The sequence below is a fragment of the Sorex fumeus genome, unplaced genomic scaffold (genome assembly GCF_029834395.1).
Source record: "Sorex fumeus unplaced genomic scaffold, SorFum_2.1 ptg000072l, whole genome shotgun sequence".
Lineage (NCBI taxonomy): Eukaryota > Metazoa > Chordata > Mammalia > Eulipotyphla > Soricidae > Sorex > Sorex fumeus.
Genome location: NW_026606129.1, coordinates 22,009,132 through 22,028,178, shown reverse-complemented (window position 1 = coordinate 22,028,178; position 19,047 = coordinate 22,009,132). Strand labels below are relative to the sequence as shown.

Here is a 19,047-nt window from a genome sequence, read left to right as displayed (position 1 = left end):
ACCTCCTATTATCCTTTTCAACTCTTACTCTTCTCAAGTGATCTTATGACTGAAGACTTTTTTTATCCTGTAGAGAATTTCAGTTATCACTGTCTTTCTGTACCCCCATATGGTTCTGCTTCAGGAAATTTACTCCGTTTTCCCTATCAAAAGGTTTTTTTAGATCATTTTCTTTACCATAGTAGTATCCTTTGTTCTTTTTCATGGAATTCAAAGTATTCCCTTAAAATTTATTGCATCAAATACTCATTTAAAGTTTGTTAAAATTTGAAACATGGGGTTAGTGATGAGCAAAAAAATTTTGAAACGGAAAAGATATTTAGACACATAGAAAAGTATTTTTTTAATGGACTTAAAATTGTATTTCTGTAGACATGGTATCATTATAGTAACCATATTATAATTTATATCTAGAATTAATTCATCATTTATTATGAAAAATGCTTCTAGATGCAGTCCATTTAAGTAGGTAGTTGAAAGTCTCTTCCTTCCACCTACATTTAACAATAGCAAAATATGTACTTTAGTCAATAGGTATAACAGTTGATGTATCAAAAAAGAGAATGTTGCTTTATAGAATTATAATTTGGAGGTATGTGTGGGGAGAGGCTTTGGGCTGTATCTGGCAATACTTGGGCTAGTTTTGACTGTGCATGGGGGCGACTCCTGGTGATGCTCGGGGAATGATACGTGCTGGAGACAGACCTCTGACCTGCTACGTGCACAGAACATGTTCCAGCCTGTCCATTCGGGCCTTATTTTTGAGGATTATTTTGAGTAGAACAGTCTCCTGGTATTTTAATTGTAATTGTTTGTTCACAGACCCAATACTTGGCAGAATACAGAAAGCAGCCAATGTGCTGATTGAAAGGGAAAAGTGGATTTGTAAATAGAATCATGTCAAACAAAGTTGTATACCCCAAACTGGGACCACCAGTGATGGAAAACTATTGTTAAGTATTTGAGAGCTTAGGCTTGGCATTAGTAGGTAAAAAAATTTTTTTTCTTGATTTCAGCAATTTTTCTGAAGCTTTTTGGCTACTTTGAGGAAGAAGATTCATCTTAAAACAGGTCCAGGCTGTGTCCCTATCTATTCCGTAGTCAGTGAAATTTGTTTCAGACCTACTCTATAATATAAAATATATATATATTTTAGGGGATGAGGTGGGGAGCATGAGGGATTGGATCATACCTCGCAGGATTGCAGGACTTACTGTTGGCCCTGTGCTCATGGATCATTCCTGGCCAGCTCGTGGAACCATATGCAATATCAGGGATTGAATCTGGTTGGCAACATACAAGGCAAATGCCTTACTTGCTGTGCTATTGTTTTGGCCCTGAATTTCTGGTTTTTGTCTTTTCTGTGCTGAGGCGGGTGGGGACTATGTGTGGTACCAGAGTGTGGGGGAGTGAACTAGGGTCAGCCACATGCAAGGTAAGCACCTTAACTCTAGTATATTCTCTCTGGTCCAGCACCAGAATTTCTGTAATTTGTGATTTAAGTTTGTTTTGATCATCATTTTGTGAAATCTGGACCAAACTAAAGTTAAAAAAATTTAAGAGCTTCTTCAAATTGGAAATTTAACCAGAGTTGGAATATGGGCAGGACAACCAATACAGAGTTCTGAAATTTCTTTTCTTTTTCTTTTCTTTTCTTTCCTTTCCTTTCCTTTCCTTTCCTTTCCTTTCCTTTCCTTTCCTTTCCTTTTCTTTTCTATTCCAGAATTCTAGAGAGTGAGAAAATTAAGTGGTTATATACTCTACACTATGACAAGGGCTATACTCTGCCTTTCTTGATAATTCTCATTTATGTTGACTTTGTATTCTCCTTGGGTATCTATGTCTCAGTATACCTCATTAACCATTTTCTAGTCCATTTAAATATCTTATATAACAACGAAAAACACTAAGACCGTTTTAATTCTTCTTTCAGGCTGTTCTGCTAGAGAAGTGGTGAATCCACAAAAGTCCTATGAAGAGGTACTTGAAGAAGGAAATAAAGGACATGATCTATATATTGTTTCTCACAATGATTATTATGGGGGTAAGTGTTTTCCAACATATATTAGACCAGAGGGTATAGCACTCCCATCACTTAAATCACTTAACTTCCCGTTAGTCGTCGATTTGCTCGAGCGGGCGCCAGTAACGTCTCCATTTGTCCCTGTCGCGTGCTAGTGTAGCCCAATGGCATCTCTTCGCTCCGGGAACATGGAGGGCCTCAAACCGATCGTTCATGATCTTGACAAAGAAGTCTGACCATCTGGTAGGTGGGCGGCCACGCGGTCTCTTGACATCCCGTGGAATCCAATCAGTAACAGGGTGATTAATCAGGGTGATTAGAGGTCACCCCAAAAGCCTCTATACCTCTCGGAAAGACTGGCAAGCTACCGAGAGTATTCCGCCCGCACGGAAGAGCCTGGCAAGCTATCCGCTGTGTATTCGATATGCCAAAACCAGTAACTACAACTGGTCTCAGCACTCCCATATTTGTGAATAAATTGTGTTTAGAATATCCAATGTGCATAAAATTAAATTCTGTGGCAGGTGATCAATTAATGATAACAAATCATACACAAGGTCATAAATTGTGATAGTCAGGACCACATATACTGACAAATCTTGGATCTAAAATGTAGAAATCACTTAATCACTTAATCCCCGTTATTCATCGATTTATTCGAGCGGGTGCCAGTAATGTCTCCATTCATCCCAGTTGCGTGCTAGCGTAGCCCAATGGTATCTGTTCGTTCTAGGAACATGCAGAGCCTCAAGCCGATCATTTAGGGTCTTGACGAAGAAGTCTGACCATCTTATAGGTGGGCGTCCACGTGATCTTTTGATGTCCCGTGGAATCCAATCAGTAATGGCTCTAGTCCAGCAGTTGTCTGTAAATCTCATTACGTGTCCAGCCCATCTGATTTTTGACGTCTTGGCAAATGAGACAGCGTCCCTGATTCTTGAGCGTTGATGAAGATCAGAACTCCGGATTCTATCTCTCATTTGAGTGAATCGTGATATTCCAAGCATAGTTCTTTCGATTCCTCCTTGAGAGACCCGAACAGCGTTCTCATCCTGTTTTCGTAGGGTCCAGGTCTCTGAGGCATATGTTAATGCAGGAAGAATAGTGGAATCAAAGAGATGTGCTTGTAGCTGGAGGTTCTTTGTCCTTTTAGTTATTTCTTCAATGCTCTTGAAGGCGTTCCAAGCTGTTCTCTTCCTCCTGCGCAACTCAGGTGCCAGGTCATTCATCATGTTGATTTCTCGACCTAGGTATATATAACTGTTGCATTTGGAGATGCTGGTTCCGTTGAGAGCGAATGGAGCGTCAGGAACAAGGCTGTTTCTCATAAACATTGTCTTCGTAAGATTCAGCTGTAGTCCGACCTTTCCACATTCACGGTCAAAGTCGTTCAGCATTTGTGCCACTTGGCTGATGTTTGGTGTTATTAGAACGATGTTATCAGCAAAGCGGAGGTGGTGTAGTTGCCGACCATCTATCTTCACTCCCATGTTTTCCCATTCCAGTCGTCGCATGATGTTCTCGAGGGTGGCACTGAAGAGTTTTGGTGAAATGGTATCACCCTGCCGAACCCCTCTCTTGATATGGATGATTACTTCTTTGTAGAATGGTGAGATCTTGGTAGTGAATCCGCAGTAGAGTTCACGATCCTGATGTATTGAGTTTGTACGCCCTGATTGGCTAGGGCTTCCATGACTGCTTCCGTCTCAACAGAATCAAAGGCCTTCTTTAAATCAATGAACGTTAGACAGAGCGGCATCTTGAACTCCCGAGATACCTCAATGAGCTTGGTTATTGTGTGGATATGGTCGATGGTACTGAATCCTTTTCGGAATCCAGCTTGTTCACATGGTTGTCCTTCATCTAGTGTTCTGCTAATCCTATTCAGGATGACTCGAGTGAATAGTTTGTAGATGACAGACAATAGGCAGATTGGGCGATAGTTGCCAATGTCGTGGATGTCTCCTTTCTTGTAGAAATACATGTATTAAAATTAAAAAACTGCTAAGAAGCATTAAATGTTAGTTTCAGTGATTTTAGGCTTAAAATACTGCTCTCATTCAAATGTCAGGATTATTTTAAATAATAATTAACTTAATATGAGGAATATTGGGCAATGATTAAGTGCACAAAATATTGAATTATATTGACCAGGTTTAAATCTTAATTCAGAGTCTGGAGAGATAGCACAGTGGGTAGAGCATTTGCCTTGCACACGCCCGACCCGGGTTCGATTCCCAGCATCCCATATGGTCCCCTGAGCACTGCCAGGAGTAATTCCTAAGTGCAAAGCCAGGAGTAACCCCTGTGCATTGCCAGGTGTGACCCAAAAAGCAAAAAAAAAAAAAAAATTAAAAGAAAGATTAAAACATATCTTAATTAAAATTTATATCTTAAAACTTTGTAACTGTATCTCACTGTGATTAAAAAACAAAAAAAATCAAATTTAAGGAAAAAAATAAAAATAAAATTATAAAAAAATTTTAAAAAGTTAAAAATAATTTAAAAAATCAATTCAAATCCACTCACTAGCTTTTAGACCTTTTCTCTTTTATTTATCTAATCATCATTTAGATCTCATGTGATGGACAATAATAATGTGAAGATTAAATAAATATTTGCAAAATGCTTAGTATAGTGCCTAGAACATTGTAAGGAACCAATTATTATTATTAAAAATTAAAAAATTATAACACTGTGATAAGTTGTTTATAATATTGTTGCTTCAGGCATTAACTGTTCCAACACCAATCCCACCACCAGTGAGACCTTCCCTCCACCAATGTCCTTAGTTTCCCATTCCAGCCTGCCCCCTTAGCAGCACAAATTTACTTCATATTGTTTGTTACAGTGCAAAAACAAGTGGAATTATCAAAACTTAGATCAATAGAGTCAATTTGTGACCTTTGTTGTATCTCACGATGGTGTTACTGAAGTCATTGTCCGAGGATTTATTGGACTGGTTAGTGCTGGTTCTATGTTACTGTTTTCACTCATTGAGCTTGGTGGTCTTCTATGCAACTTTCCATCAGATTTGCTATGATTCTACGGGGCTGACAGCTCTATGGAATTTGTAGATGTAAAAGCTGCGCTATCCAGGAGTTATGGAGCTGAAGTAATTTGGTGACTTGGTGCCTTGATGAGGTTTAGTTGTGGAGCTGGATATTTTATGTCAGAGGTTGTGGGTGTGGCTTTGGGATGCTGTGTATTCAGGCAGAAAGGGGAATTTGCCAGCCAACCCCATTTAAAGAAGGTCCCAGAGTTTTCAGCCCTAGGAAAATTGGGTAGCATTATGTTCTTTCCAAGGCTTGAATATAATCTCAGGGCTAGGATGAAAGAGACGTTACTGGGGCCTGCTTGAGGCAATTGACGAATAACAGGATGATTTGTGATTGATTTGTGATGTTCTTTCCAAGATTAGTGTGGAGCTGGGCTGTTTCTCTGCTGGAAAGATGGTGGGTGGGTGGGCTGTGACTGGATTTTCTGATGAAGGGCTAGAGAGTGGGGGAATATGCTTTTTTAATAGTTACTATTTTGGGCTTTGGGGCAGACCTGACAGTGCTTGTGAGCTAATCCCAGCTCAGTGCTTAAGTGTATACCTGGTAATGCTTGGAAAACACGAGGTGCCAGGGATAAACAGGACTTTCTCATCCAAAGCATGTGCTTCAGTCCCTTGAATTATATCCCTGAAAGTATCAATTATTAAAAAATAAAAAAAAACTTTTATCAGAGGCCCAGGAATAGCTTTCATAGACAGGAGACTTCCTTGAAAACATGAGGCCTAATGTTTGATCCCAATATTTCCCAACACATGTGAGCAGGATACAGGATTATAGGTACCACAATTATATGTGATTTTTGGTACACCACAATCACGTGTTTGCAAGTCCTGGTCATCACAACAACAACAAAAAGAAAAGGAAGGAGAAATAAGGAACTATCAATGAATATATATATATATACATATACATATACATATACATATATACATATCAATGGATATGTTTATATATGTCACTCATTTTCTTCATGTTCTCAGCTCTGAGCTATTTTTTTTCAAAAAATTTAATCACTGTGAATTACAAAGTTACAGAGACATCTATGATTGAGTTTCAGGTACTAATTGTTCCAATACAAATTGTTCACCAGCACCAACTACCCCCTGCCAATGTCCCCAATTTCCTTCCCACTCTGCAACCTGCCTTTTTGTGACAGGCATGTTTCTTTTCCCTTGTCCTAGTGTTCCCTTCCCTAACTTATCTCCTTCACCCCTACCCTGGTGCCAGCCTTCCTAGTGAAGACCAGTTCTACTGCTTTTCATTTCTATTACCGTTGGGCATTTGATATTCCCTTATGAGGTTTATTTTTTTCTTTTTAAACCTCTTTATTGAATCACTGTGAGATAGACTATTACAAAGCTCTTCATATTGGATTTCAGTTATACAGTATCTTATAAGGTTTCTTTATATCCCACATATGAGAGAGATCATTCTGAGCCTATTTTCTCCCTCTGACTGATTTCACTCAATGTGATACTCTACAGATTCATCCATGTTGCAGCAAATTACATAATTTTATCTTTTCTAAAGTCTGCATAAAATATTTTATTGTGTATTTGTACCATAGATTTTTATCCAGTAATGTTTTTGTGGGCATTTGGGTTGTTTTCATATTTTGTGTTTTAAATTTTGTTTTTTTATTTTTTTAAATTTTATTTTATTTTTATAAAGTTCATAGTAATTTATTGCATTCACTATTCCAACACCAGTCCCATCACCATTGCACCTTCCCACCACCTTTATTTCCAATTTTCCCAACCATCACCAAAGTGTGCCCCAATAGAAGGCCCTAAATAATTTATTTTGTATAACTTATTATGATTAATTTGCTAAAAATGATGAAAAAAAGATCTCCTTAAAAGAAAGTCTGTGAAGGTAGTTGTATCTCACCCTGGAGCATTAAGCTCTTATATAAGAGATTACTAACATGTTGTTACAGGTTAAGCCTTGTTAATATTTTCTTAATAGAGATTGGTTGCCTTCTACTTTCCATCCCATTCAATGTGGTGTGCTACTCCTGGTATATCAGTGGTGCAGAGTATGGATGTTGCTCCGGAAATTCTAAAATTTTGAATGGGGATACAGCTGATGTTAAATTTTTAACTGAATGGTTGCTTTGGGGTCTGGAAAGCATCTCTGCAGCTTGCTGATCTCTCAAAATTTTTTATGAGTCTATGGATCATGGCCAGTTAATGAGCTTTATATGATACCAGAGGCAGTTCATGGGCATGAATGCCAGGCTTCTGCAAGAACAGCGGGGTGGGCGGGGGGTCGGCAAGAACTTGGAGATTTCTGTTATAAAACCCGCATGCCTGAGTTTTTCTACAGATTCATTCCTGCATGAGGCTCATCCTGAGCCTATGGAGTCTGGCCATGAGCATGGCGATGATTGGGTTCTGGAGACTTTTAGTTGTGGAGCTCTGTTTGGGCACCCCTGTTTCTATATTTTGGCTATTGCAATAAACATAGGAGTCCAAATGTCTTTTCTGATTTGTGCTTTTGGCCCTTGGGTATAGTTCCAGGAGTGGCTGGGTCACATGGCAGCTCAATTCTTAGTATTTTGAGGAATGTCCATATTGTCTTCCAAAAAGGCTGGACTAGTTGACATTCTCACCATCAGTGAATGAGGGTCCTTTTTTCCCCACATTCCCACTAACACTGTTTTGTTTTTTTTTTGTTGTTGTTGTTGAGTGCAAGTCTCTGTGGTGTGAGGCAATATCTCATTATTGTTTTGATTTGCATTTCACTGGTGATATAGAGCATATTTTCATATGCCTTTTGGCCATCTATATTTCTTCTCTGAAGAAGTTCCTGTTCATTTCTTCTCCCCATTTTTTGATATGGTTGAAAGTGTTTTTCTTGTAGAGTTTTGCCAAATACTTTATATATCTTAGATATTAACCCTTTGTCATATGAGTGGTGGGCAAATAATTTCTCCCAGTCTGGGTTATCTTAGTATTCTGGTTATCATTTCCTTTGAGGTACAGACATTTTTTAGTCTAATGTAGTCCCACTTGTTTAATCTCTGCTTCTACTTGCTTGGTCAGTGGCATTACATCCTTAAAAATGCCTTCTATCTTCAATGTCATGAAGAGTTCTGTCTAACTATTCCGCTCTACCTTATGGATTCAGGCCTGATATGTAGGTCTTTAACCTACTTTGATTTGACTTTTGTTCACAATTCACAGAAATATGAGTTCTTTTTAATTTTTTTGCATATGGCTAACCAGTTTTTCTTCCACCATTTGTTGATGAGGCTTTTCATTTTGTATGTTTTGCTCCTTTTTCAAATATTAACTGACCATATACTTGAGGGTCTATCTCTAGGTTTTCTATCCTATTTCATTGATATGAGGGTCTATCCTTATGCTAGTGTCATGTTGTTTTAATTACTATTGGTTGATAGTATAGTTTGATGTTGGAGAAAGTGATACCACCCATTTTCTTTTCCCCCAAAATGGTTTTAGCTATTGAGGGGTGGGGCATAGTTCCACAAAATTTCAGGAGTTTTTGATCTATTTCTTTGAAAAACATTATGGATATCCTTCTGTGACTGCATTAAATCTGTTTAATGCTTTGGGGACTATTGCCATTTTCACAATGTTAATCCTCCCAATCAGCAGGGGATGTGTTTCCACTTGTGTCCTCTTTTATTTTTTAAAGTAGTGTTTTGTAGTTTTCTTTGAGTAGGTCTTTTACATCCTTAGTTAATCCAGTTCCTAGGTGTTTGATTTTCTGAAACACAGTCGTGAATGTAATTGTTTTAAAAAATAACTTCCTCTTTTATTTCATTATTTGCATACAGGAAAACCATGGACTTTTGCATGTTAATTTTGTAGACTTCCACTTTAAAGTACAAATGAGTTTTTTTCAGAAGGCTTTCTTGTAGTGTCTTAAGGGTTTTCAAAATATAGGATCTTGTCATCTGCAAACAGTGAACACTTGGCTTCTTTCCTATGTGGTTGCCCTTGATATCTTTTTCTTGCCTAACTGCTATGGCAAGTCTCTCTAATAAAATATTGAATAAATATTGTGAGACTGGGTAACTTTCTCTTGTATCTGATATTTTAAATTTGATTTTTATTAAAACACTGTGATTTACAAATTTGTTCATTACACAGTTATTTCAAGCTTTAATGTTCCAACACCACCAGTGTGACCTTCTCTTCACCAATATTCTCAGTTTCCCTTTTTCTTTGGTCTTGTGTCTGATATTAAAGGGAAGAATTTTAGCTTTTCTTCATTGAGTACAGTGTTTTCTCTGGGCTTCTGGTAAATGGCTTTAACAATGTTGAGGAAAATTCCTTCAATTCCCATTTTTATTGAGAGTTTTATCATGAATGGGTGTTGAATTATGTCAAATGCTTTCTCTGCATCTATTAATATACAATATAATTTTTATTTTTCCTTGTATTCATTTGAAATATTTCATTGATTAATTTGTGTATGTTAAACCATCCTTGTATTCCAGGAATGAATCCCACTTGGTCACGATGTACGATTTTTTTTTTATGAGTTGTTGGATTCAATTTGCTAATATTTTGTTGAAGATATTTGCATCTATGATCTTCAGGGATATTGGTCTGTAATTCTCCTTTTTTGGTGCTGTATCTGTCTGCTTTTGATATTGGTGCAGGGGCAGTGGTGGTGGGTCTCTGTGAGTCCCAGGTTCAATATTTTCAAGAATAAAAATATTGAGTAATAAAGGTGCTCAGACTCAGTTGGAAAGTAGAAAAGTTTATTGGAACTTTAGAGGAGAAAGGAAAAAGAATTTCCCACGTGGGGAGGAACTTAGATAAGACTAAGTTAACTATGGCTCTTTTTTGTGGGGGGGGTATAGAAAAACTGGGTTTTATGTTTCAGAGAATGCCGGTAAGTTAAATATAAGGGTTTTCCTGTAGACCCTCTTAAATAAAAAGTTCTGGTAGCTCATGTCCTCATTTTCTTTTGCTTCAAGGGATCTTGATTTCCTATCTGATATCCTCTCTGACCCACTGGTTGTTCAGTAGTGAACTGTGCAAATTATAGGCACTTGAGTTGCTTCTGTTTCTTTTTGTGGTTAACTTTTATTTTCAGAACACTATGGTATGAGGAAATAGTTGACATCATTCTGTACTCTTGACTTTATGGAGGCATGTTTTGTGGTCTATCACGTGGTGTATCATGAAGAATGTCCCATATGCATTGGAGAAGAATGTATTCTGCTTTTTGGGGATTAAAAGCCATAAGTATATATATATATATATATATACACATATATCTATATACATATATGGATATATCTATCTACACACTAAACCCCTCTCTTCCATTTTTCCCCTTCAAATCTAGTATTTCCTTACCGAGGTTTAATCTAGTTGATCTATCAAGTGGTGATAAAATGGTGTTGAAATCTCCAGCTATTATTGTGTTGTTTTCAATTTCCACTTTCAAATTTATTAGTGGTTGTTTTATGTATTTTGCTAGTCCCTGATTAGGTATGTATATGTTTAGGAGTTTGTATTCTTCCTGATGTACATATCCCTTCATCATTAAGAAATGAACTCCTTGGATAGGTGTTGAAATATTTTATAACTGAAACCCAATCATGAACAACCTGGTAATTGTGTATCTCACTGTGATTAAATAAAAAAATTTATAAGAAAAAGAAAGAGTGGCCTTTCTCCAAGATCTTTCAACTCTAGAAGGGACAGGGACAAGACCAAGTCCCTGCTCTGCCAAAGGCACAGTAGTCTACCCACCCACATCTGGCTCTTGTCACTGCCAGCTTCAGGACTGATTTCAGCGAGGCCAGAGAGAGACATGCTTATATCTAGAATGCTTGTAAGACTACATGATTGTATGTTGACTTGATCATATGTTGATAATCACAACTGATCATTCCAGCTCCAAAATCACTGAAGCAAATAGTCAAATATGTGGCCACACAACACCTTCAAACTTCATAGAGTTTACAGCCCAAGAATTACCAGAAAATGGAATGGGAAAATTGAGTAGAAGCTCACTAAGTTCAATGAGTGCAAACAATAAATAATACAGAAGGCCCAACACCCGCCTAACAGTTCAGTAAATCCTCAGGACATGACTTTAACAACCCATTACGAGATATTTGTTGGAACAAATGATATAAAGTAAATTAATTGGTGCCTGTTAAGGGAGAATACTTGGAGGGTGGACGGGGGGAAACACTTGTGGTGGTAAGGACACATTTATGGTGGTACTGGTGTAGGAAGAAAATTGAATACCTGAAACAACTCTATTATGAACAACTTTGTAAATCACCATGTTTAAATAAAGTTAAAAAATAACAAAACAAAACAACAACAAAATGAAATGACCCTCTCTGTCTCTTATAACTTTTAAAATCCTGAAGTCATGTTATCTTATAGTAGCATGACCATACTAGTCTTTTTGTGGGGGTGTTTTGCTTGGAATATTTTCTTCAACCTTTAACTTTGAGTCTATGTTTGCCCTTGCTATTCAAATGTATTTCTTATAAGTAATAGAAAGATAGATTCAATTTTCTAATCCATCTTGCCACTCTGCGTCTCTTAATTGGTACATTTAGGCTGTTGATTTGAGTGACATTATTGTCATGGAGTTTTGTGCCATCTTCCTATAGATGTTTGGTATGGTTATGAGATTTGTCTTGTTTTAAGAGTAGTTTTTTAGCTTTCCTTGTAGAAATGGTTTCAAGTCTATAAAGTTCCTGAGCTGTTGTTTACCTGTGGAATTGTATCCAGCCACTGATTAGCTGATGGAATTGTGCATGAACTCAACCTTACTTTGTTTTTTTTTTTCATTTTTTATAATTTTATTTATTGAATCACCATGAGAGCAGTTACAAAGCTTTCGGGTTCAAGTCTCGGTCATAAAATGAAACACCCATACCTTCACCAGTGCCCATTCTCCACCACCAAAACCCCCAGTATACCCCCAGCCTATGCCCTCCCCCTATATGTGGGGCAGATGATCTCCACATTACTCTATTTTGATTATATTTAATATTTCGATACCAGACCCACCATTATTATTTGGGATTTTACTCCAACACCCAGATCTGCCAAAAAGGCAACAGTAGACAATTTGTTTTCTATTGCTGGTTATGAATAACATATGATGTCGCGTGGCTGTAGTAGTGGCCACACAATTTTGAAATTCTAAAATTTTAACTATTAAATCTGGAGGGATTTCTGCCAAAACCTGCTGGGTACCGAGATTTGTTTCCAAGACTCTTGGATCATGGCTGTGAAGCAGCTTAATCAGGAGCCAGAGAGGTCGTTTGTGAGCGGCATCTCGGGGTCTCATTGGGGCGGGGAGGAAAGGACTGGCTCCTTTACCATCAATGAGGCCCCATGTGTCTCATCACTGAGGGCCCAATCCTGACTGTCCAATGGCCTCTGGAGGATGGCGGCCACCGAGCCACCAAGGGGGAGCAGGTGGAAAGACAGCACCCTTTTCCCTCTGGGGTGGCCCGGTGACAGTAACCTACTGTGGGGTTCGGACACATTTCTGCCAAAAGCCACAGAGTTTGGAGATTTGTTTCTGAGTCTCTGGGATCATGGCTGTTAAGCAGCTTGATCAGGAGCCAGAGAGGCTGTTCGTGGGCGGCAACTCAGGGGTCTCATTGGTGGAAGGAGGAAAGGGCCGGCTCCACCCCTATCCCGTGAGGCCCTGCGTGAATCATCACTGCAGGTCAAAACCTGACTGTCCAGTGGCCTCTGGAGGATGTGGGAGACACACCCACATCCGCTAGGGGGAACAGGCCAAGGCATGAAATCTATTCCCACCTGGGGTGGCCCAGTGCTGGTAACCTACTGCAGGGACCAGATGCATTTCTGCCAAAAGCTGCTGGGTTCCAAGATTTGTTTCTTAGCCTCTGGGATCATGGTCATTAAGTGGCTTGATCAGGAGCCAGAGAGGCCATTCATTGGCGGCGACTTAGGGTCTTATTGGGGCAAGGAGGAAAAAGGCCAGCTCCACCCCCATTCCATGAGGCCCAGCGTGACTCATCACTGTGGGCCCAAACCTGACTGTCCAATGACTTCTGGAAGATGGAAACCACCGAGCCACTGGGGGGGGGGGGAAGCAGGCGGAGGGACAGCACCCTTTCCTCTCTGGGGTGGCCTGGCGACAGTAACCTACTGTGGGGTCTGGATGCATTTCTGTCAAAAGTCGCTGGGTTTCGAGATTTGTTTCTGAGTCCCTGGGATCATGGCCATTAAGCAGTTCGATTAGGAACCAGACTGGCCTTGCCTCCAATTATAGAGTTGAGCTGGAGGTGTTTGTGGGTGTGTCTCCCACATGCCTAACTTTTGGCCTTTTACTTTCTTGGTAAACTTTGCCCCAAGTTTTTGGGGTCTTACCAAAGGCACAGCAGCAATTTAGGGGTATCTGGAAGTCTGAAGGCGCCATCAGGCTGCTGATGCACTTGCCTCACAGGTACAGATTGACCTGCTGGCGGCACCATACCCCAGCCAGTATAAAGTATTCTTGGTGGTAAGGCATTCATTTCATTAATATTTTTGAAACATATCCCACTATTGTATTTGGGCCCAGAGGGTCTCTATGATAAATCTGCTGAAAATCTTAACGCTCCTTTGTATGTAATTTCCTTCTTTGATCTTGCTGCTAGTATCATATTTCTATCTATGGCATTTGGCATTCTGATTAGGATGTTGCTTGGGGTATTTTTATTTGAATCTTCTTTTAGATTCAATTTTTTTTTTAGTGCCCTTCAGATCTGGGTGCTTGTGCTCTCTAGCTCAGGGAATGTCTCAGAAATGGGGTTTTTAAATGTTACTTCTTCATGAGCATTGCCTTCCTGTTCTTCCTGGAACCTGATGATTTCTAGGTTTTTCCTGTTGAATTCCTCCCAGAGTTCTCTTGTCTGATGTTCATTTAGTTTGAATCATGTTGCCATCTTCTTCTTTCCTTTGGAGATTTTCTGCATTTCTTCTTGGAATTCACTGATTTTTGTCTTCAGCTACTGTTACTCTGCTGCTCAGGCCTTCCAGTGAGTTTTTCATTTCATCTACCAAATTCTTTAGCTTGTAGTTTTCTAATTTCTGCTTTCATAGCCTCTTGTGTTTTACTGGCTGTCTGTTTCATTATTTCTTTGAGCTCCTTAAACATCTGCAACATTTCTTCTCTAATGTCCTTATCAGAGGAGTCATATAATGGTTATTACTTCTTGAATTTTCAGCGCTACTTTCTCCAGTGACTAAGCATCGTGTGGTTCTGTATTGTATGCCATTGTTCCTTTTTCAAACTGGAGATGAATTGAGATGAATTTTGAGTGTTGTGAGTTCAAAATGTGATTGTGTGACACATGTATTTTGTGGTCAAGAACCACCTCCCTGGCAGAAGAACAAAGAGAGGTATCACAGACTGATGGACAGAATGGACCATTTAATGCAGAGTGGCTGTCATCCTTATAGAACATCTGAGGGGATTAAAGGTATAGGACTGCACATAGGTGTGATTGATCATTTACAGAGGTAAAGCATTTTAGTGGATGCAATTCTCCTGGGAGCATTAACTTAAGGAGACACTCTGCCTCCCAGGGACATCTATATCACTTTTCTCTTTCCCTTTAATTGTATATATTAAACAATTAAGTTTACTTCTTAATAATACTTGCAGTAATTTGGATAAGCACAGTAAGAGATATAGATTCCAACACTTAGTTCTCTGGACTCCAAGGACAAGCAAGACTTTCATTGTAAATCCCAGATTAAATTGTCAGACTAGTTTAGTTTGTCCTTTCCTGTGGGGATCCTGTCTCTTAATTCATAACTGCTTGTATCAAGACTGTGTTTTTATGCTTTCTAGTCTGTCCCATTTCGATGTCGGGGTAGCTTTGCTGCTCGTCCTGGGTCCAAGGCCCTTGATACCTTCTTCTCCCTTTTTGGGATGTTAGGAACTACAGCAACCAAAGCCTGAGTCAAGTCAAGTACTTATGACAGATGCCCAGGAGTAGATATATTTCAGAGTCAATCAACTCCCAAATATTAGGAGCATAGCATTAATGGTGTTTTTGTATTTAAGCAAAAAACATTGCTCTATAGTGAAATATGAAAAGGCTATAGGGTAAATTGAAAAACAAGTTATTCACTATAAATACAAAGTTCAGAGTTTCCAGAAAGTTTGACTTATAAGCAACCAGCCCTGGCTTGGGGAATTGTGACTAACACAAAAGAAAGGTTAAATATAAACTCAGGGGATTACAGGTACTCATAAGAGCACTATAAGCTTCTCTGTAGGGGAGGAAAAGGAACAATTTACTGAGGAGGCCTAAAGCACTTAGGATTAATATTCGACATTGTATGGATGAGCATCCAGAGTTAGAATTGTTGGTGTTTACTTGCTGTGAGATATGATGAAGTGAAAATGTTGGATGTGCACTTCAGGGACTCCTGACTGACCTGGAGTTCTTAGTGCAGCTTCCTACCTGTAAATTCATCCACTGGCTCAGGAGCAGTGCCTTCCAAACCCTAGCAGGCATCTTCAGGGGGCCTATCTGGGCTGGCTGGTGAGCTTCAAGAGCTCCTGACTGACAAATACTGTTGTATTTTTTCTAAAAACAGTCAGACACCTGAGTTTATTTTCTCAGAACTGTTCTTGGAAACATTTCCAAGAAAGAAATTCTGCAGTGGGGAAACAAACTTTAATCTGGAAAAGATTTCTAAAGTCTAGAGCATGAAGAACAAGTAGTTTCTCTCCCTTTGGGATACTTCTCTTGCCTTCATTTGCTTCTCTTTATAGAACTTTCATTAATCTCTTGAAAACTCATGCGACTCAATTTATTTATTTTTTTTTATTTTGAAATAAATAAATGTCCTCGCTGGGGTCCCTTGGAGGGGAGCGGGTTGAGTTTCCCTCCCCGCCCCGAGCAGAGCTCCGGCAGCTGAAGACCTCCAGAATCAGCCACCACCATGCTGAGACCACTCTCCACACGCATGAAGGTACCGGCAGAGGAAAAAAGGCATGCGAGTCCTGGGGCTGAGATCTCCAAGCCTGCTCAGTTCGGGGCTGAGCATCCTCCACCCAGATCCTCCACCTTCCAATAGGCAGGGGTCACACCCACCAACTGGCCCCCTGGCACTGTGTAATCCCATCAAAGGCCAAGACACAGAGACTCTAAAACCCAGCTCCCGGAAGCGAGCGGCCGCATTAGCTGCCATGAGACATCTTATTATCTCATTCCTACTTTGGACAAAATGGCAGGCTACCGAATGTAACCTGCCCACATGGCAGAGTCTGGCAAACTCCCCGTGGTGTACCCAATATGCCAAATACCAGTAGCAATTATGGGTCTCATTCTCCTAACCCTGAATGAGCCTTTAATATGCCACTTTTCAAAAAATTTCAGGGCTAGGACAAAAGAGATGATACTGGGGCCTGCTCGAGGCAATCGACGAACAACAGGATAGTCGTGATTGTGATCGCGATTTTGAAATTTAAGTAAAATAAAATTACTTTCAGGTGAAATTTAGTAATTATAAAAATATACAATATTTTGAAGAATTTAAATATGGAAAATGAAGAAAAAGTATTATAACCTTGAAATCCTCTTAACTAGAAGTAACGAGTTGATAAATTGAACAATGAAATATTCTGAATATTTTGAGAGTCACACCCAGTGATGTTCAGAGGCTATTTCCAGATTGGTGTTTGGAAGTTACTCCTGGTGGTGTTCAGAGGACCATATGCAGTACTGGCCTCCGAATGCATCACATTTGAACCCTGGCCTCCTGCATGCAACACATATGCTCAGTCCATTAAGTTATCTCTCTGGTCCATGTGTTGCACATTTTTACAACCCTTATTTATTGAGCCATCTAATTTTGTTAACTGGGATATATTCTCCATGCTTTGGAGAAAAATGCCATGTATATAAACATAGAAACTTTTACTTAATGTCAGAAACACCATTCACATTGGACTTTATTTTTGTCTCATGGTCATACCATGGTCTCATGGACTACTCCCAAAATTTATTCTGAATTAACTAACATATAAATAATGCTTGCTAGCTCATTGAAATTTTATTTTTAATGTTATGTTTTATTTATGAAGTTGGATGCCTTTTGAAAATTTAAAAGTTCTCTTTGTGAAGTTGAAAACTTTATGCTCATGTTTTCTTAATCTCTTAGCTGATGTCTAGTTTCAGTATTACTCTTATCTGCAAATACAAAATTGCCACTACATCATGACTTGAAAAAACAAGTATTAGATATTTATACTTTTATTATATTTAGTAGATATTAAAAGTACATATTAAATCTTAAATATCAAGCCTCTTTTTTTTGGGTTCTTCACCCTCAGTCTCTCTTTGCATGTTGCTAATGTGAGACGAGTAGTTATAAGTATTGCGATATTCTTATAATTTTAACAAATGTTAAGGAGCTAAGTACAAAATATTATCCTATCAAAGTTTAGAATAATTAAAAGTTCTGTTGAGATCCCAAAACATTATAGTATCTACTATAGGATAACATTAGTTTGTTGTTTCAGCCTTGCAGCAGGGAGCTTATGTTTATTGGGTTACTCCCATCACAGTGCTCCCATTCCTCTGTGTTTACTTGTAACTTCTTTCTTTGTGCTCTGTTGGCTTGTAAATATTGTTTTGTTTTCTTATCCTTAAGTCCTTTGCATAGTTAACTTAGAGCAATGTCCTTTTTTTTTGTTATTTATTTTTTTATTAGTGAAACACCACGAGGTACAGTTATAGACTTATAAATTTTTGTGCTTGGGTTTCAGTTATACAATGATCAAGAACCCATCCCTCCACCAGCGCCCATCCTCCACCAACACAGGTCCCAGCATCCCTCCCACTCCCCATCCCCCCTATCCTACCCTGCCTCTGTGGTAGGGCATTCCCTTTTGTTCTCTCTCTCTCTCCTTTTGGGTTTTGTGGTTGAACAATGTCCTTTTGGTATGGGCACAAGAAGACAGTTAATGCTACGCTTTTGTAACATGGGAGTTAATTGACTCCAGATAATATTACCTCCAGGGCATCTGTTCTCTCAACCTAAATCTCAGTTGCCCTTATTTCCTCGCACCCCTAAAGCAGAGTCCCAGTGAGGGACTGGATGGCAAGCTGTGAGCTATATCCTACCCTAGCATCAACATGGGCCTGACCAAAGTGCCATAATGCTTAACTATAAGTTAAGAGCTTGGTCATGGACAAATGCTGTCATGATCCAAGAAGTAGTAACTAGATTTTGACCCTGCTAGGGATAGGAAAGATTAATTTAGCCGAGCACTGTAGACTGAGCCACCCTACAAGCTCAATGTATCTCTGTGTCGATACAAAATAGCTAATATTAAGAAGTAGAGTTAAGATGCTAGTTAAGTTATTGGACTAAGGAAAAGAGAAATACATCTTAAGTGGTATCAGCATAAGAAAGCAGAGGAAGGGCTTTCTTATGCTGATTTTGTTGTGGACGGGGTGTGATGACTACCCCCAATACGAGGAGTTGGAGAGAGACAAGAGAGAGACCAGGGCAGCAAGATGGAGCTCAGAGAGACTGGCAAGGGGAACAGAGGGAGAAGAAGATAGGGGAAGAATTCAGGAGCAGGCGCATGGAGAGATGAGAGATGCTGCTCCTAGAGGGAGCGCAGAGAGATGAGCAGGAGAGAAAGGAGGAGATGGGTATGAGGAGCAGTGTGAGACTAGAATGGAGAGCTTAGTGAGACTGGAACTGGCGTGTGTGGAGAATGGAATAAGCGGCAACTGATCATCAACTGGCTTGGCCCTCATTTCCTCCTTCATCTGCCCTATGGCCTGGGCCACCCCAGGTAGGGGAGCAGCCCGAGTCCACCCAATGTGGGTGGTGAGAGACAGAGCCACCGGGGCTTCCTCTAGCTGCCCGCCTAGAGATTATACAATCTACCATGATTGTCAAGATTTCTGTCACAATTAATGGAACTTACAGTTTTTGTCAAGAATACTTGCCT

General features: G+C 39.4%; 1 protein-coding gene across 1 annotated transcript in view; it reads left to right on the top strand.

The window, feature by feature from the left end:
* The window catches only part of EFHB (EF-hand domain family member B), a 64,398-nt gene that overhangs the window by 8,145 nt on the left and 37,206 nt on the right, over nt 1–19,047 (top strand). Inside the window, exon 5 of the mRNA XM_056129306.1 lies at nt 1,934–2,044. Within this exon, the coding sequence (XP_055985281.1) occupies nt 1,934–2,044 (111 nt within the window). The remainder of the gene's footprint in view (nt 1–1,933; nt 2,045–19,047) is intronic.